This window comes from Eufriesea mexicana, unplaced genomic scaffold, assembly GCF_001483705.2.
Source record: "Eufriesea mexicana isolate 0111107269 unplaced genomic scaffold, ASM148370v2 scaffold442, whole genome shotgun sequence".
Classification (NCBI taxonomy): Eukaryota; Metazoa; Arthropoda; class Insecta; order Hymenoptera; family Apidae; genus Eufriesea; species Eufriesea mexicana.
The window spans coordinates 184930-204872 of NW_016908587.1; the positions used below are offsets into that span (position 1 = coordinate 184930).

General features: G+C 33.9%; 1 protein-coding gene across 2 annotated transcripts; it reads right to left on the bottom strand.

The window, feature by feature from the left end:
- Positions 1-1701: 1701 nt before the first annotated feature.
- Positions 1702-19760, bottom strand: ChT (choline transporter). Of its 2 annotated transcripts, none has more exons than XM_017896992.1 (7): positions 19410-19760; positions 18330-18661; positions 14093-14463; positions 11450-11754; positions 8317-8596; positions 3388-3605; positions 1702-2573 (listed from the first exon to the last, which is right to left on the bottom strand). In XM_017896992.1, the coding sequence occupies exons 3-7, from the start codon at positions 14364-14366 to the stop codon at positions 1857-1859; spliced, it is 1794 nt and encodes a 597-aa protein (XP_017752481.1). In that variant the 5' UTR covers positions 14367-14463; positions 18330-18661; positions 19410-19760; the 3' UTR covers positions 1702-1856. The 2 variants fall into 2 exon arrangements, with proteins under 2 accessions (XP_017752481.1, XP_017752482.1); XM_017896993.1 differs by having other exon boundaries at positions 19655-19681.
- Between the last annotated feature and the right edge of the window lie 183 nt (positions 19761-19943).

Below are 19943 nucleotides of genomic sequence, written 5' to 3' on the forward strand. Positions count from 1 at the left end.
TATCGTAACACACACGGTTAACACGCGATTACATTGGACAGATGAAATGCAATAGGTACGCAAGAATTTTCGAAACGTCGATGAATCAAATAGAAAAATAATTAATCGTATGATCGCGAGAGTTTGACTGATTCGTTCCCTAGTCAGAAACATGATCGTCAAAGAAAAATCCAGGCTGCTCGAACCCCTAACCTTCATGCGTGAGCCACGAGAAATCTCGGGGAGTATTCGACGAGCGGCCACGTGACAAGCTAATTTACGTGTAACTTCGCTTCGTTTCCGTATAGTATAAACAAACATGTATATATATCGTGTACCGCCTACACTTCCGGTCAGACTAAGCAAAGCGAAGGACGATCAATCGCAAGTACAAAAGCCTCTTAACGTCTTTTTTCCTCTTTTTCTTTCTTATCTGCTTCTTTTTTTTTCTTTTGTTGTTTTATTTTTATTTCCTCTAATACCGAGATGCGACAGTGTGAACACTAATTCATGACGATGAGCCAAACGCATCTAAAACACCGTGACGATGGACGATGACGAAGAATGGAAGGATGCACGTGGAAGAATACTAAACGATAACATGGTCCGTCTAATTGAACTGATTTTTGAAATTTTGTATATAACGTTCATCTTTAAACTCTATCCTGGCCAACAGAAGCCGCTCGTGTTGAATTACTAATGAACGAAATGTACCAACGGATTCAGCTTTTAGCTTTCCCTTGAACTTCTCACGATTTCTGATATGTGTATACCTGGTGGTAACAGGGACGGATCGGTCGTGCATCGAAACGTTAGTTCTCTCAAGCAGTTTGATAATTTCTAAATATATGGTATATTTATACGCAATTATATACATACGCGGACATATATCATATAATTGTCTATAAATATAATTTTATATATATGTATATATATATATAAATATATATATATATATATATATGTATATATATATATATATATCTTAAAAAGAAAACAATTTACTAGGCCTAATTGGCGGCACAGGCATTAAATCACCTCACCTGACTGTCCATGAAGCTTCGATTCTTATGAGTATTGCACCTCCCTTCCAGTTCCATTTTCGCTCATTCGACCCCTTCCGCGCGACTCCATTCTTCTATTACTTTCACTGTTTAAAGAAGACGAATGAGCACTCTCGAACAGGTACACATCACTATACAATTGTAGCTACGTATAAACACAACCACGAAAGAAGATTCGTGAAGAACATGGAGCAGATTGGCATATCTCGGAGCTTCGTGGACGTGGGGAGAGGGTAGGAATGCACGAAGTTCAAAAGTAACTCGAGTAACTGAACGAACGCAAGGAAAACTCGAACAAATCCTTCGGGAAACTGAGTCTCGATACAGAGGAAAATCACGAAAAATAAATAACCACGTAGAAACTTCGTCGAGTAGCAAATTAGTCAGAACTATTCGTTTATATGCGTTTCGGATCTATTCGTCTACTGTCATCGTCAAACGCAATGTTTACCCATCGGGACACGAGTAACGCGAAACAAATTAAAATTAATTTACTTAAAATATAAATAAACTGAATTAAGCTTATAGATTCATTTAAATAATATTTCATATGAAATTATTTAAATTAGTTAGTGAATAGATCATTGAATTGTCTATTGGCAATAGGTTTTGCAGTGTATAGATGGTTATTGCACTGTATTCTCTATTGCAATGGCCGATTGGTATCCGTAACGCACGTTAACGTAAACGCGATAGAGAGAGGAAAGAAAGGAAACAACGAAAGGAAGAAACGGAAAAGAGAAGGAGAACAAAAGATGGACCTGCACCGCCACATTTATTGTTGGTCACAGCATCCGATCACGGAACCAGGAATTAGAACGCGGTGCTGGATTGCGGCTGGCGTGGCACGTTCGGTCCATGTGGCACCAAGTGAGCTCCACCTCCGCCTCCACCACCCCCGCCAACGACACCTTCTTGTCCCCCAACCATCTTGCATCCCGGCTCCATATCGTAGTCCGGCTCGAGTGCTGGATTGACTCGTCCGTTCGATTCGTCTTTACTACCGTATAATCTACCAATACCGGCAGCTAGGACAGCCATTTGTTCACCTTCCGCCGGGTCGGGGCCAACCCTCTCGACGTCTTCCGGTATATTAACCACGCACCTGAAGAAATCGTAGCCAGGCGCCAGTCTACCGGTGAGGAAGGCTACTTGCGTGCCATAAGAAACGCCTATTAATGTCACCAGCGATATCAGCATCGCCATCGTTCTGAAAGGGAACGCTTGGGTATTTGTCTCTTCGTCGTACCCCGGATAGTGTATCAGCGCGGGTAGACCCATTAATGGCTCGCCACCGCTGATCCTCACAATGAAGGCTATTATGTAAGCAGCTAGGCTGCCGTAAGTGTTGCAGTACTCTTTGAAGTGGACCACCATCAACAGCTGAGGGAAGAGGATCACGTAGACCAAGTCTGAGCACATCGACCAAAGGCCATAGATCGAGGGTATCGTCAATGCCATCACCGTGCTCAATACGCCAACCACGCCTATTCCCACTCTCATCACCCAGATGATCTCCATTTCCGACGCCTGTTTAATGGGGAAATGGCTAGTAGAGAAGGCGGACGTCGATTCGATTCTACGATCGGCTGTATCGTTTGAGGAAGTGGACGCGAGATAGAAAGGAGATTTCAAGCAGATATATACGAGATACATGAGACGTGGACACGATGCTGTAGCATCGTTTCGTGAACACGAACGAATGAAGCTTTGTATGATCGGGGATATATTATGTTCTGTGGAACGTGGACGTTTTCGATACGGTTACACATTTACTGGTGAAAACGGAACGTTAATGAGAATTATGATTCCTGATGGTGAGCTATTTTTCCATTATGTGTGATCCATATTCATGCGTATGTAAAGTAGTATATACATGGTTGGAAGAATCTGCATTCGGTGTTAACGAGGTGCAGGAACACAATGTTGAAACTGCGTGGTCGTTATGTCATTCTGGCGGAAATGCTCGATACCTAGAACGTAGTCGCAGTCTTGACTTCGGCTTATTTGTCACGAGACGAATGGGTAACGTTTACACCTCGATTTCTGTTAGGTTCATCTCTGTTTCAGGGGATAATGGAAATTCGATCCTCGAATAATTTGGATACGAAACACGTCGTAATCGTGTAACCACTTGGTGTAAATCACGTCTGAAGATGAAGAACGTGTGATGGTAATTATGATGATGATGGCGATGACTGTGGTGAAAATAATACCGATGATGATTCGTGCGACACATGATGCGAAATAAAAGTAGAAACGATCATGTTAACGATCGAATGCGTGACACGACACGAAATGAAAAACAGAAAACGACCATTCTATTTAAGCACCAACAACTTACCCTCTGACGGAAGATCAATTTATAAACGTTTCTGGCGAACATGGAACTAGCCGAAAGGATGCTACTATCCGCTGAAGACATCACTGCCGCTGATACTGCGCCTAACCCAAAAAAGGAAACGAAATCTGGCGTCAAATACTGCAAAACCATTGGGAGAATCATGCTTGTTTGTTCCTCGGTTAAAGGATATGGACCCTCGTATTCCGTCTCGTTCCAAGCTGCAACAGATTTTTTCGCATTTCCATATATCGTTATGTCGACTAATTACTGGATAATTATATTATTTCTACCGAATAATGTGAAAATTCGATGACTTTCTTTACTTTCGATGAAATTCGAAATGTGTGAGTGTAATCTAAATAGACACTTACGATTAATAAAATAATTTTAGGTATATTAGTCTTTTTTTCAAAATGAAAGGAAAATGATGTTTTTGGTTAATAAATTGTTATAGTATAAGAATTTTTTATTTTTCCTATTAAAATATTCTCCTACACCTATTTTAATTAATCCTCGAATAATTTTAACAATTAAAATAATATCAAGACCTAATTTAATTCCATAAATCTCATACGTTTGTTTTATATACTTATTTTAATTGTTTAATTTTAAAGTTAAAGTTCAGACATCCAGATAACATTTAACGATAAGATGTCGAGATCAACCTAATATAAATACTCTTAAGGTTAAGGTCTTAAACAAAATCTTTAGAAACAACGTCCTCGATGTTATCTGGATAATCACGCCAAATGATTGCAAAGTACCTTTATTTAATTATGTACGTTCTTTGATAGCATGGCATCAAACAATGTAAATTTCGAGTCAATTAAAAAAGCACTTAGACATATGTATATTTCCATTACTATCATAAATATAATACTTCATATTAACTCTGACATAATAAATTTTAAGCTTCCTTATCTCACTAAAATTCTTACCAAAATTACATGATATCCCAAAAATCGTATTGTATTTGATACGACAAAAGAAAATAAGTATAATAATTTAGTTAACTTGAAAGAATAAAAAATTAGAACCATAATTATCTATCCCTATCTGAGATCACTAACCCCTACGAAATAGTCAAGAATTGTGTATTTTTATATTTCTCATAACCAGAGCACAGTTGAAAATACAAAATCTAAAAAACAGTATAATACAATAAACCCATAGAAGTGGATATGACTTGAAATAAGTAAATAAAAATTCTGAAATAATATAATTTCGCAATAAACCTTCTGACTCACCCCTCGTTACAAAAATTTTTCCAAAAACTACCTCTATCAATCTTTATACTCCAAGAATATTTTTACTCCAATCAGCAATTCTAACACAGTTTTGCTTAGCTGATAAAAGTTAATTTTGGCTTGCGTTAGATTGCATTTCATTGTGTAAAATGGACTTAAGTACACTTCCTGGTGCTAATGAAACACGCTTCTTTATCATTAAACCTATCACAATTGATTAAATGATCGATGGATGAAAAAGGAAAAGAGAAAGTGAAAAAAAAATCAAGAAAATAATTAAAATTAAAGGAATAATTTTAAATCAAAAATTCAAAAATAGTCATTTAAGTCCTGATAGGTTTATTATTAAAAATGGAATAAGAGGAAATATTGAAAAATATATTATACCAATATACCAGTATTCCAGTATACCAATCATACCAGTATACCAAAAAAGAAATAATCAAATAACATCGAATATGGAATTTTAAATCGAAAATTCAAAAACAGTCATTTAAGTCCTAGTAGGTTTAGTATTAAAAACCAGATACCCAAATAAAACAGATATATGCCAACTACTGTAGGTGAATCCTAATATTTATTCAAATAGTTCAGTAAAAATCCGTAATAAAAGTGTTTAGAAGTTGTTTTCGAAATTTCACCACGTGTTATGACAAATGCTAGGACTCACAAGCGAATCCTAGGATCTGCCAATCTTCGGGCTTTTGCAATAACATGTCCAGACCTCGGGTCACGCGCAGATAGCAAACTATTTGTCTTCGTACACCCCAAAAGGGAACAAAAATACACGAGATACCGATACAGTGTATCGCATTAGTTCCAGCGGTTCCATCCTACGCTCCGTTAGTGTACGAGTCGCATTATCACCCTCACCCTCGCGCTGAAACCGCCATATGACAAAATCTCACGCTATTGTACACGCTGTGGGATATCAGGACACCCTTCCGTTACAACACCGACCCGCTTAGCCCTGGAACCTTGTAAATACCAGTAGTCCTCTCTCTGCAGCACTACCAAATGTCAAGTAGCCTACGAGCTCGCCTGGTGGAGGGAGATGACGAGCAAACCGGGTCTAATTCAATCCCCTTTAGCTTCGGGGAACCATGAAACGTGTTTCTCTCCCCTCGAACGAAAGCAGCACAGGCAACTCGCAGAAAGACACGGCGAATGTCTCGTTTATTATTGATGCAATGAAATTAGAACTTCCATGCCAGCGAACTTGAGCAATTGAAACGAGCTTCGTAAGTTTGATGAGTTTTTTGACTGAAAGAAGACTTGGATTTTGTATGAAACCAATTTTTGTGAATTTTTAGATCGAGAGATTGTAGTGGTGAATGATTTAGTCTATGAACTATCTGTGTTTATCATTAAAGCTTTGATAGTGAAGCCTGACATATCCTCTGACACATGTCAATAAATAGCTAATTACAGTTATATATTGTATTAGAATAATTTAAATAATTAGAATTACACCCACCCTATACTTCAAAATATAATTATACACTAATAAAAATTAAGAAACAAAATAACAATTTGCAAACTTTTGTACATCTTTTATCTTCCGAAAAATATACATTAAAATTAATAGTAAGATGAAAAGGTAACGTACTATAGCAATAATTAATTTGTTTTTTGGATATCTCGTACAAAGCCTATTATTAATTTTAATCTACAATATATATTTCAGAAAATAAATATATAAGAATTTAGAAATTATTAAGCTTCTTAATTTTTGTTAGTAAATGTATATTTTATGTGTGTGTAGAACATGTTTTTCGTAATTACAACCATATTCAAAATCACGTCGAGAAATAATAAAATTATGCGTTTTTTTCTGGCCAAAATTCTTTATTTCATGGAAAAAAGGCATTACTTTAGTGGCTACTTAAAAGACCCTACTGATGAAAGATATAAATATAAATCTATATGTTCTACGTAGAATAACACCTAGAATAAGATATCTACATGTTCATTATTAATCAAAGTATAGCTTACTATTATAGAGCAGAATTTCTCAACCCTTTTTAACCTATACTTGACTACAACACTTTCCTAGACATTGTTATCTATTAGAGTCCTCTTTCCTAATTTTTCTGATATCCCACGAAAATTTGAATTTATGAAAAAATAGACATAAGTATATGTATTATACTTTTATATTCGTATTCCTCCCAATTCCCTTATTTTCCTTTACATGGACTCGAATATTCGGTGCTGGGCCCCCTTGGGGACCATATGGCCACCGTTCAGAAATTTTATTATAGAGACCATCATCAAGCAAAGACCAACCATCCAATAGAGACTTGAATTTTGTATGGGATAATTTTTATAAATTTGATGTACCTTCAATTAGAAAATTTTTATAATTGAAGATTAAAATTTATATGGTATCTACATATATATATTATTAATCGTGATAATTATAGTGTTCGACTAGTTCAGAAAAAAAGTTATTAGTGAAAGGGAGACTGAAACTTTGTATGAAATAATTTTTTCGAACACTGTTCTATTTTTTAAACAAAAGACTTTACTCGATTCAACGAGTCCTTTCCCTATCTCCTAAACAGACTTTTGCGTGATTGTAGAATAAATGAATATGACACGAAATAAGTGAAAAATTAATTTCCTTTAGATATTTGACATAAACCCCGTTTACAATAATCGATCTATATATTCGTTCGTCAATAATAGTGATAATTATAGTTTGTTACTATAGAGAACGATGTCAGGCGAAAGACATTAGCCTAATGGATACTCAATTTTGTATGTATAGAAGGGAACGCTTACGATGGTATGAACACGATCGTCTCGAATCCTATATGATATGAAGCGGCATATAAATAAACAGCGCAAGGACAAGATATAAATAAGTATAAATAAAATAAGTTATAAAATTAAAAAACTAGTACGATCTACGTGCACCATTTCACTAACTATGAATGAAAATTCTAGACAAACGAGGATACAGTTTCGATATTTCAAATTTCTCTCTGTGAAACACCTATTTCTTTATAATTGCCAATTTCTCTTTGTTCTTCTAAAATTAATGTTTTCCCACGACACATTTTACTTTAAACTCAGATTTTAATATAGAAACAATATTACATGCGAATAAATCAGCGGAAGTATTTATAAGCCTGACAAGAATAAATAATAAAACAATAGACAAATGAAACGAATCTATATACTTATATATTTCTCACAGAAAGGGGTACTGTATGTTCATTGCATGATTGTATTGACATAAAAAATCATATTATTTTGTATGTTCGATAAGTTATTACTAATAAATCTCATATACGTAGAATACTTGAATAAATAATTGTTATTGAATGTAATTGTAGATGAAATGAAAAATAAATAAATGAATAAATATGATTATATATACATATATAATATATAATATTTTGTATTATTACATAAGTTATTATGTAATTTATAGTATTTAAATCTATAAATCTATATAGTCTGCTAGATATACTTATAAAATCTACAAAAATCATGAAATTATTATAATTATATAATTTTGTTTAATCTCATTTATCATTGTATAAATTATAGATTATATATGTAATAAATAAATAAATAGATATGATCAGTTGAAAAGAAATTTGTGAAAAAATTTGTTTTTCGTACATGCAAGGTAAAAATCTTTGAAATATGTAAAGTAAATTCTACTCACGCGTTGCTTTGGCGATTGCACCTACTAGAACAGGTGGGATAGCCATGAGAATACACCCCAACGCAGCTACATAACTCAACACCTGTGCTCTTCCAGCCGTTTTCGATGATAAAACCCGTTGAAAGTATACTTGCCAAGGGATACCACCGAATATCAACAAAAGTCCATAATCTATATAAGACCAATATTCTCCTGGTTTCACTTCACCAATCCAATCCACGTCCATGGAGTTAAGAGACTGTACCTTTGGATTGGACCAAGCGAATGGAATACACATCCACTGTAATCAAAATTAATCACACCATATTTGAAAATCCGTTTCACATTTCTTTCTATTAAATATAGATATAATAGAATACAATTAAAATTTAATAAAAAGTAAAAATTTGATTACACATAAAGCGACAATTAAAAATATCTTGATATTCCTACTTTTTTAATTTAGTTTTTAAGGTCAATTTGAAAATCTTTTCTAACATTTTATTATTAATAAAACAATTAAACACTATCATTGAAATCCCTATATCGAAAGTATAAAATGTAAATTGTATATTTCCTCCAATGATTTCCACAAAAAGATTAAAAAATTTTTGTTCAATTCTTTCTTCACTTATAAAATAATTAAACGCTGTATAATTGAGATCTCTGTAGGTAAAACATGAAAAGGAAAATATGAATGAATGCTTCGATTCGACATTTAATAATTTAATGCACTTTGTAAGAATTCTGTATTTCACTGTGTTTTAAAAAGGAAGAAATATAATCATTTTATTACTGAAGTTGATTTATAATATTATTTTAGCCATTAATCTTAATTAAATGGAAATAAAGTGCGATAGAGATGAAAAGTAAAACGATAAGTCACAGAGCTGAACGATTCGTATCGCGTACAGCTCATTCACGGGTGCAGATGAATTTCATCCTAGCCTGTAGTAGATGTCACAAATCATTGACTGATAAAAACGTTGAAGTAAAATGCTTATCTCCGGAGGATTTAATACTATCGCGATTAATTATGACTAATGGACAACCAACAAAGAAAAATATATAATAGAACAAATATAAAATGACTTTTACAAAATATTCAAAATTGGACATCTAATCTTTTATTGATAGATTTAATAAATATAAGGAAGAACGTCATCTATAATTTTTAGTGAGATTGGTACGATATTAAATTATTTATAACAAAATATATTTATTTTTCTTTACATTGTAATTTGGAACGAAATAATAATTAATGTCATATGTTTAAGGAAGATCAAAAGAAAATTTTTTAAATTTTTACAAATGTTATTTATGTATATATTAGTTATACAAATATTAAATAGTATATGATTAAATATTTAAAATTTTATTGTGAAATTCAGTGGAAATAAGAATATTTATTATTTTTAGTAACTCAAACAATATTAAACAGACTATAACAAAATATACTTATCTCCTCTTACATTATAAAGTATAATTTAAAACTATACCGAAAAAAAAACAAAATAATAATAACAATTAATATCCCACATTCAATATAGATTTAAAAAAGAAAAATAATAAATTTTTAGAAATGCCATTTAAATATTAAATATTTAAAATGTTAGACATCTAAGATTTTACCGACAAATTTAATACACGTAATAAAAAGAAACTGAAAAATTCTTAGAAAGGTTATTTAAAACTGAAATATAAAATAAAATTCAATGACGGAAATGAAATGTGTTATATAAAAAGTATAAAAGAACAAGTGCCAATTATACTTGCAAATGACTCAGACTGATGAAGTTTGGAATAAATGATTGTCTGATAACGTTCTTGCAGAAGGAAGTAGGTCACTACCTACGTAACATTCAATGAATTTGGTAATATAAATACTTGCAGTACCTGAGCTCTCGTATCGATCTGCAAAAACCAGCTTTGCCACGAGATTCAGATAATCAAGCAACTCGACAAAGTGAAAATGCAAAATCTTGTAATGTAATAACGTGTTCCGTTAATCAGAAATAATTTAATGATCCATTACAGACACGACATGGTGCTATATATGTCGCCATGTGGCTAATTTTACTTTGAGAGATTAAAAATAATATGACAACGTAATGATATATTATACTATAATCAATTTAAATGTTAATAATAAAAGATTTCGATTTCTAACACATACATATTAAAATTATCTCATTTTCTATCAATTTTTTTTTGAGAATTTAATCGTTTCTCCGGCTTTTGTGCTTTTTATTCAAATTAAATTTGCTTTTTAACGAATATTCGTTTATTAAGTTGGAATTTTAAATTTGAAAGAATTACGTAATTTAATCAAATGATAATAAGAATTACTAATGTTCAGAACTTTAAATGGTAATATGTAGAAAATGAAAATAAGTTGACATTTACTTCATTATAGATAAAAATTTTGAAACTTGTGTCCTGGGAGTTCAAAGTTGGAAATTTTTACTGGTTCGAATATTCCTGGAACTGACCATCTGTGTTCATAGAACATACTGACAAAGTTTGTGTGGAGAAAAATTGGGTCACTTTGCATATTTCAGTGCCTCTCGAGCAATCAAAGAAAGTATCTCCACATATTTCAAAACCTTCTTCCTAGTCAAAAAATTTACCACATTTTATTCCAGTAACAAACAAAATATTTTAACAAAATGGATAGTTATACAAAATATGATACGTAATATATTACAAAATTAAACAAAAATTCGAGAAAATCTAGAATAGTACCTAACACTAAAATTCTGTGATGCTAAGAAAAAACGCTACATGTCACAATTTCAAAAAATTCCATTCGTCCATTAATCGTATTACAAAACACACGATTTACGAGTTTCTATTTATAAAATAAAAAAAAGAAACAAAAACAAATTTCACATCTCCAAAAAATTATACGATTTAGTTAAATGCTAATAAGTAGCATTGACATTCAGAAGAATAAATATTAGGAATATTTCAAAAATAAAAATTGGAAATATATGATATACAGTATTGTTCCTCGAATAACTAAAAATATAGCCTTCATTAACCACAGCTGATATGATCAATATTAAATTTATAGTAAATTTATTCTTAAATGACCCGCCCTATATATCTCTATATAAAACCCTGTAAAAAGGAAAATTTGGTTTCAACTTACCAGCCCTATGAAGATGCAAAAAAGTTGTATAACATCGGTATAAGCAACAGAGTAAAGACCTCCGAAGAGAGTGTATAAAACTGCAATACAGGCGCTGAAAATGACCGAGGCACTCTGACCGATGTCGATAATGACAGCTAGCGTGGCACCCAAAGCTGCCAGAATACCCGCGGCCCAGAAGACCTCGCCACAGAGGGCAGGAAGAAACAGAAGACCTCCCATACGTTCGCCAAACGCATCTTGAAGAGGATCTAACATCGTGACGTACCCCTGTTCTCGCATTTTGTTCGCGAAGAATATACCACCTGCAACATCAATAACGAGACCTCGATTAGCATTAATGAAACAGTATTCAAATAAAATTGTAACCATCCCTTATTTCTAATCCTTCGCAGTCCTATATCTCTTTGTGGCACAGGATTTCAGATAACAAAATAGACCCACGTTACATAGAAATTTTATTGCGTTTTAAATGAAACAAAATTGTATATTTTTATTAATAAAGGAATCACATAATGTGAAAACATAAAGTCAGGAAAAAAAGATTGTCGCAATAAACATTCCGCTTGCAACAATTGATGAACCTGTACTGGCATGTTGAATATTGTCAAGAATATTTGTATTTGTTGAAAGTATTACCAACCGCTTTGCGTAAATAAGACGAAGTATAAACTTATGCGCATGCAGCTATTGCAATATTCCGAGGTGGAACTAAAAATGTCCCACCATGCATTACGATGCATCAAAAAGGTGAGACACGTGCCAATCCCACCATGCGCCGAAGAGATATTGGACTCGACATTATTTTAACTGAACAATTTTAATTTTAATATATATATATAGCATATATTTTTGTATAATAATTTAATTTGATATAAAAATTGATAAATTATTAAAAGAATTGGTAAATTTTAGCAGACACGTGTCAACGTAAATACACGTTTAGAAGAATGTCAAATGACATATGAAGAGAGACATGTCTCAATAAGACATCAAATATTTCTATAACTCAAGTTTTACCCATAGTACATATAGTTATACTTCCATCTCGATAAAGATGAAAATTAATTTTTCCAAAAACAGATATATACAGATATATATAGATATATATAGATATATCTTGATTAATTAATAATAATAATAATAGAGTAATAAATAATAATTAATAAATAATAATAAATATATATATATATATATATAGATAGATATATTTGGATTAATTGCAGAAGTAACTAGAAATGTAAAAAATTTGGCATTATTAGTGATTTTGATCAATTTGGTAGGTCTAGTGTCAGTATACTAAAATCAAACTATCGGATTATAGTTCACGAAGATATATCGGGAACTGCGGTGTCTATATCGCGAGCTGTTATATTTTGCAAATTCTTAGTCAGGCTGTACACGTCATATACGCATACATATTTCATACAATCATTCAGTGAATAGATACCTATAGTTTCAATGGATGGTTATACACGTGTTTATTCTTTCTCGAGGCCATTTGACTTCAAAAAAGTGTTCGTTAAAAAGTTATTACACCTAGGGGTCTTGATTGAGACCGTTCTATTGCCTTGGTATACTACGCCGTGAGAACCAAAGAAGTACCCAAGTGACCATAAGCTTTTCCTAGCTACGAAAAAAATAAACGTGTAGAAATATCTTCAATCGACGTATAGATAAAGGTATTGTGTAAATCCACGTACCAGCTGTTGGAATTTCAATCGCATTAAAACTTGAATTCCTGATCAATTTTTAAACGACTGTGTCTCGAATCGCCTAAATTTATAGGAAAATATATTTGAAATGTATATATATTTTTTTTTTAATTCCTTTATCTCAGTTGTTATATTATCTGAGTCTAAATTATTATGAAAGTAATATTTTAATAATACTATATTGCATATTAAAAAGAACATAAGGATAATTTGAGAAACTGCTTTGTTTAAGGAATTGTGTGATTTAAATCTATATTATAATATTTTGATTAATAGTAACATAATTACTAATAAAATATCGTCTTTCTGTCATTTTGATAGCCGATGACTATAATCACCCTCCGTGTGTGGGTGGCGCCTCGTGACCAGAGGCTATAGTGAGAAAATTACGCGCGCGTAGTCTTTAACATTTGGGGCGAAATCTTATGAAAGAAAAAAGAAGGAAGAAAGAAAAACGGGCCATCGCAATAGAGCTTGCAATTCTTTGCGAAGAGAGCTAAGCAATTGTCTTAATTTTTGGCTCAATTTTGGTGGCCGGTGACTATAGTCACCTTCCATATGTAGGTGGCGTCTCATGGCCGGAGACTATAGTGAAAAAATTACACACGCGTAGTCTTTAACATTGGGGGCCAAGTGTTTTGAAAAGGAAAAAAATAGAAAAAAGAAAATACGGGCCATCGCAATAGAACTTGCAATTCTTTGCGAAGAGAGCTAAGCACTTGTCTTAATTTTTGGCTCAATTTTGGTGGCCGGTTTCTATAGTTACCCTCTGTGTGCAGGTAGCGTCTCGTAGCCAGTGACTATAGTTACCCCTAGCAGCGAAAGGGTTAATAATACATAATTTAATACAATAATAAATCACTCAAATCAGTCGCACTCTTATAACCTTTTAAACCCGTTAAATCGAGAAATGCAATTTCCAACTCACCAAAAACGAGGCTAAGGGCGTATCCGAACGGAGCTTGACACCAAACGAGACCTCTCGTGTAGATGGCTTCAGCGGTGCCGTTGATGTACCCACCGCCGACCCAGGTCGCTGTCATCGTGAATATTCCGACGAACAAGCCGATCGAACGACCAGCCAGCATCACCTCCTCCTCGGAATCGTTGCCAGCTTCCTTCTTCCTGGCCGCCCATATCCCTACGGCTAGGATCAGCACGTAGAACAATATGATTGAGACAACACCGGCAAAGTTGATCATCTTCGGTGAGTACGGGTCCACTTGCGTGAACTCGAACTGACGGAGACGAAAGTCCGAGAGGTATGGCGGTCGATCTGATTTTGGGATATTCGGATACCTGTTTGCAAATGGAAAACAGAAAATTTCAAGGATGATTTCGAAGTATGCTTATTAAACTGTTCTACAGGCGAGTGAACAGAGCAAATGGAGAGCAGTGCGCAGTGAAGAAACGAAGGTTACTGCCAATTAGCTGTCAATGAGATTGGAGAATTTCTCAGATATACGAGATGTTTGTAAATTTGCAATCTGAGTACAGTGGAACATCGATTATGCGAGTTTTTATTATATAGTCTTTAATTCTGATAAGAGGTACATAACAACGAGACATTAGAAAATACACTATTATAAAAATCTATCTATAAATAAAAAGAAAACAGCAAACACCTAATACGAAAAGTGTAGGAACCCACAACAGGATTGTTGAAGTAAGTTATAATTAAACAGAAGAAGAAAGAATTTTAATTATACGAATGATTATTCTAATGTAGAAATTGTGTATTGTATTGCAATGGATAAAATGTTAAAAAGGAATAGATGATGTGTGAATGCCTGTGTTAGTAAAAATTCACGACTTAGCACTATCTAACAACGTGTCATTTATTTTTATTTTATATTTCCTTTATCAGATATGTATTCTTCCATATAAAGAAGGAATTTAGATGATTTGTGACATAATTCAAAATATGCTTTTTTCAAATAACAGATTTGTCTCCGAATTAACACAAGGGTCTCTCAATTTCGAGAAAAAAGTATATGGTGTACCTAGGATGTAAATTGATGCAACGCTGTAATCATAGTTGCATATATAATAGACACAAATATTTTGGAAATAAACTTACGATTTTGTTTATGAGCAATTGGAATTTACTTTCTGAGTATCTTTGGTATAATTAATTTATCTGCATTGTGTGACAACACATATATATATTATAAGAGAGATTATGATTTTGATTTTTGTTATTTTTACCCCAAATTAAGTTGTAACAAAGGCAGCCAGAATGTACAAAGAACAAATGTATCGGAAATTTCTATAACTATTCTACTTTGTTTTATATTTGTTAAAAATTTTCAAGGATAGCTTTACCTTGAAACTGAGAAACTTTTGTATTGACACTTCCCCTGAAAAGACATTGGTTACGAAATTTAGATTGCAAGTTTCTAAATAACACGTAAACATTTTAATTTCTATCCTTTGACCATTAATTTTTTGAACAATTTTCTTAAATCTCTGTTTACGTTACACTAACTCGTTATTTTGAAATTTCTAAAACCATACTTGCAACTCAAAATCAATGACAATCCTAATTCGTAACTATATAATATTTCCATTTCGATATATAATAGTTCTCTTATGTACGATTACTATTGTAATTCTAATTCTGTGATGATTTAGATCAACTGTCAGTTTTGCAATAAAATTTATATTAATCGAGAATGGATACCACTGAAAAGAATTTTAAAACTAATATTACAGAAGTATAATGATCGTTTAAAGTTGACAATTGAAGGGGTACAAATATCTTTGGAATTTGATAAATACGATAAATTGTTTTAATATTATTTACGAAACGAAATTTAATACGAAAACGGTAAATTGTCTTAATATTATTTGAAATTGTTTCTAATGTAAATTTATCATTTTTTATAAGAAAGTAAAATTTTAGTTCATAGAAATAAAATTTTGATTCACAAAATAAAGAATGATAAAAATTCAAAGTTTCAAATTAAATCGATTACATTCTGTACGCTATTGATAGTACTGTATAGATTTGATTGTATTAGCTAAAAATTACAAAATAAAATAGAAAAATAGAATTGGATTACACGATAAAAATAACCTGCATTTTGTTCTGTTAATCCTCAACTATTGACCCCGAGCCTAACTGATCAATGACTCGCATAATTGATCAAATGTTAGGTAGACGTTCGAATAATCGAATAACTTGATTTTTCTATTAAAGAAGATCATTTGTTATTAATAATAACATAACAATTTCCACCGATATTCATTTTAGTCCCTCAATATTTCTAGCAATGGGTTCAATGATCTTTCTCCTCTACAGGTAAAATCGTTTATTTATGTCAAACACGTTTGCAGAAGACAAAAAATTATACAATTTTTATTAATCATCTAACCTAATGCTGTCATCTAATAAAACTTAATAAATAAATCCTAATATTAACCGGAGATATCGTACAGAGGATGAATAATGACGAATAATGAATAATAAATCGAGAGAAAGAGAGAGGATGAAGAATCATAGCTAAAACAAAACCATAATTTTTAGAGCAAGACTCCCCCTAGTTCTTATTGTTAAATATTAGTATTCTTATAGTTAAATATTAGTGTTCGCATAATCGAATTTACAGCTAATCGACTTTTCGATAATCGCTCATTTCGTTAATAAGGGTTCTGTAAATCTCGGTTCAATATATATAAGTCTCGTATATGTTAGAAATTATTTCAGTAAAAAATGACACATTTCCGTTCCTTATTACGGTAATTAATTGTTTTACAGCATCGAAACGTAACGCACCGTTTAGTACTCTAGAAAATCTATATTTCGCTCTGAATCCAATCACCTTGGTGAAATTGCATTCTGCTTTTCTAGTCAATTAACGCGGTGGTTGATCCACTCGCACCTAATGCGTGCAGTTAAGTGTAAATTCTATGTTCCTACCCAGAAGGCATTTAAATCGCCCGGCTGAGTTCACTCTCTAATCCCATTAGTCTTTGCTTCACACTATATAGGGCTAGCTTTTTTATAAAAAAAAAAATACGTAGCTTTTCTAACGTAAAAAAGCACGATAACATAAATAAAACACGAAGGTTCAAGGCCTTAACAATCGACGCAGCGAAATTAATAAACAAAGCTGGGTTACTTGCTCCATTTGTTTAATTCCAGGAAAATAGCTTCGAAGCTACCAATCTTTAATTTAAGCAATGGTCAATTGAAATTGAAAGAATCGAATTTCGTATCAGACCTGTTTTCCCAACACCTTTCGAATCCAATTTTAAATCTATCGAAATAATAAATTATCGATATTAAATTTTCTTTTAATTCAAAAAGTGGAACTAATCACTTTGTCTGGTGAATGACTAGCATAAGTGACGGTTTAGTTCAAATTTAGTTTATTTAATTTATCGTAATAAAGGAAGCACGTGACATTAATATAGTTTACGAAATGAGTCAACAATAAAAATGGTATTAGATAAATTAAATTTTGCATACAAAATAGAATACTGACAGAAAAGCTGAAAGTGAGAAATAAAACGAAGAACTCCATTTTCTAACAGTTTCTTAACTCAAATACCAAAATACGTGACTAGTGTCCAATTCTTCAGAAACCGAATGATTAACCTCGACAAAGTTAATTTCTATGCAATTTATATTATAAAATATTGTAAAATAGGTCCAAACGCACTAACATGTCCGAAAATCTATTCCAAAAACAAAATTCGTAACATCAAAATTTCATATGATAGTAACTGCATTCCCCTAATTATACGAATGCCAAAAGTATTCAACAGTAAACTACCATAATCGAAATACCAGTTACATCCGTCTCAAAACCAAAATTGAGAACAGCTAGATCCTCTATCGTAACAGCTATATTTGATTCCTCATGTGATTCACAAATATCGAAACATAATCGAAATACTAGATACAAGTTTACAATTTCCCCATGAATTGTCAATAAAACGAAAGAAAACCATGAAACTACCTGTTCTTTCAAATTCAACTGTTCGCCGAATTCCTTTTTACATATACACGAAGATAAGGTCGTAGCACAGTAGATGAATCATAATTCCATATTCGAACAGCTATAATACGAAAACATAAGGAAAGCTTATGTAGGGTAGCATGCGTAATTATACAAGAAGTCTTCATGCGTGGACCGATAAGAATAAATGAACGGTACCTCTGAAGACCCCGCGGGGTACAATCACGAAGTAGTGGGGGGCACCCTCACACGGGTACCGGCGGCATGTCCTGATGACGGTCCTTCCAGACGGCCGACGACGACGGAGGGTTGGGATTTGGGGGGCAGCAGTCACCCCACCGTAGCGAGGTCTTCTGGGAGGGGCTATTCCTTGTTCTAAACGCGAGGCCGCCCATGGGCGCTGATGGCCATCGATTTTCACCCAACTCACCAAGCTTGCTACTTCCCTGCTGCTGCTTTTGCTTCCTCCGCGAGATTTCTCTTCGGCTATGGTACCAATACCGATCGTGTCGATCAGTACGGTCCTGCACCTGAAATAGACCAAGCTGGATCCTTCCAGAAATGTGCGCGAATCTCTTAGAAATTGGGAACGGATACGTAAATGATAAATGATAAATGATAATGGAGAACAGGGTTTCCGTTGGTCTCGATCATTTCTCTGATATTTATCGGCGAACTATTTTCGTGAGAATAAATAGCGTATGTACATATAGCAGTTTACTCGAGTCTGATACTCGTTATCGTCGATTCGCGATAACGACTAACGATACTAGATAGGATCGATTTATTCTAATCGATTTCGTGACTGAACACCGATGACGAACGCTATGCTTCTACGAACGTTCCCAGGAAATATTAGAATCGCGTGTATATGTAGAGAGGAGTGCGTCTTATGTAACGATTGATAAAATCAAACATCAGTCTGTCGTGACTTATTTTCCCTCTTCGAAAAGCCGAGTCTGACAAATGAATCACTCGTTTCCAGCCTATCGCTGTAGCCATAGATGGCGGTAATAGGTTTCTATAAATACAGAATTACGACTAGGTCCAATACACGTATAGCGGAATCGATATATCGCGCTACCTTTTTGCGGTAGGTAGCGGTGTCACGCGCTCATGTCACCAACTGAACAACAACAGCAGACAACTGGAAAATCAAACTGGTCGCGTGTAGATATAGAACAATTCTACCTAGGTTCAAAGCCATCAGCGGGGTTTCTATAGAATCCTCATTCGTCAAACAAGCTACCCAAATTGGTACTCGAAGGACGTACTTACAGGTGAACCAATTGCTTCTGATCCTCTGAGTCCTTTTTACCACTCGCGCACGTTCCAAGTGATACAGCTCAGCAATTCCTCGTCGATCACTTTTGCGCGCGAATCGTTCACAGTTACGTCAAACTTGTCATCGGGACCATCGAAAACCGATGAAAAGCCGCGTGAAGGAAAATGATACGTACACGAGAACCGAACGTAAAAACGTGGCGGAAGTTAGCGAGGATGACGAACAACGAGAGCAATACCCGTGACAGTTGTCCTCGTCCTCGTCCTCCTCTTCGTCGTCGTCGCCGTCGTTGCCGTCGTCGTTCTCAAAACGACGCGCTGTCGGTGTCCTTAACGGTCGTGGAGGCCACCCCGTACTGAACAGTCGGTATCTTTCTCGTAGTCAAGGACCGGCGGCGGAGGAATGGTTCCGTGATATTGATTCGACCCTCGTGACGTCATACCGACTCACGGGGGTTTGTCCTACCCTCTAGCTCTGCTGGTATCTCGCTCCCACTCGTCCCTCGCTCGCGACCCTCTCGCTCTTCC

What these genes read in the sequence shown, in the direction of transcription:
- ChT (XM_017896992.1), bottom strand. Translation starts at nt 14,366, where the DNA reads ATGATCAACTTTGCCGGTGTTGTCTCAATCATATTGTTCTACGTGCTG. An exon ending in CGCCCTTAGCCTCGTTTTTG is followed by an intron (nt 11,755 to 14,092) that starts GTGAGTTGGAAA and finishes TTGATGTTGCAG; the next exon opens with GTGGTATATTCTTCGCGAAC. An exon ending in AATTGATCTTCCGTCAGAGG is followed by an intron (nt 2,574 to 3,387) that starts GTAAGTTGTTGG and finishes CCCATTAAACAG; the next exon opens with GCGTCGGAAATGGAGATCAT.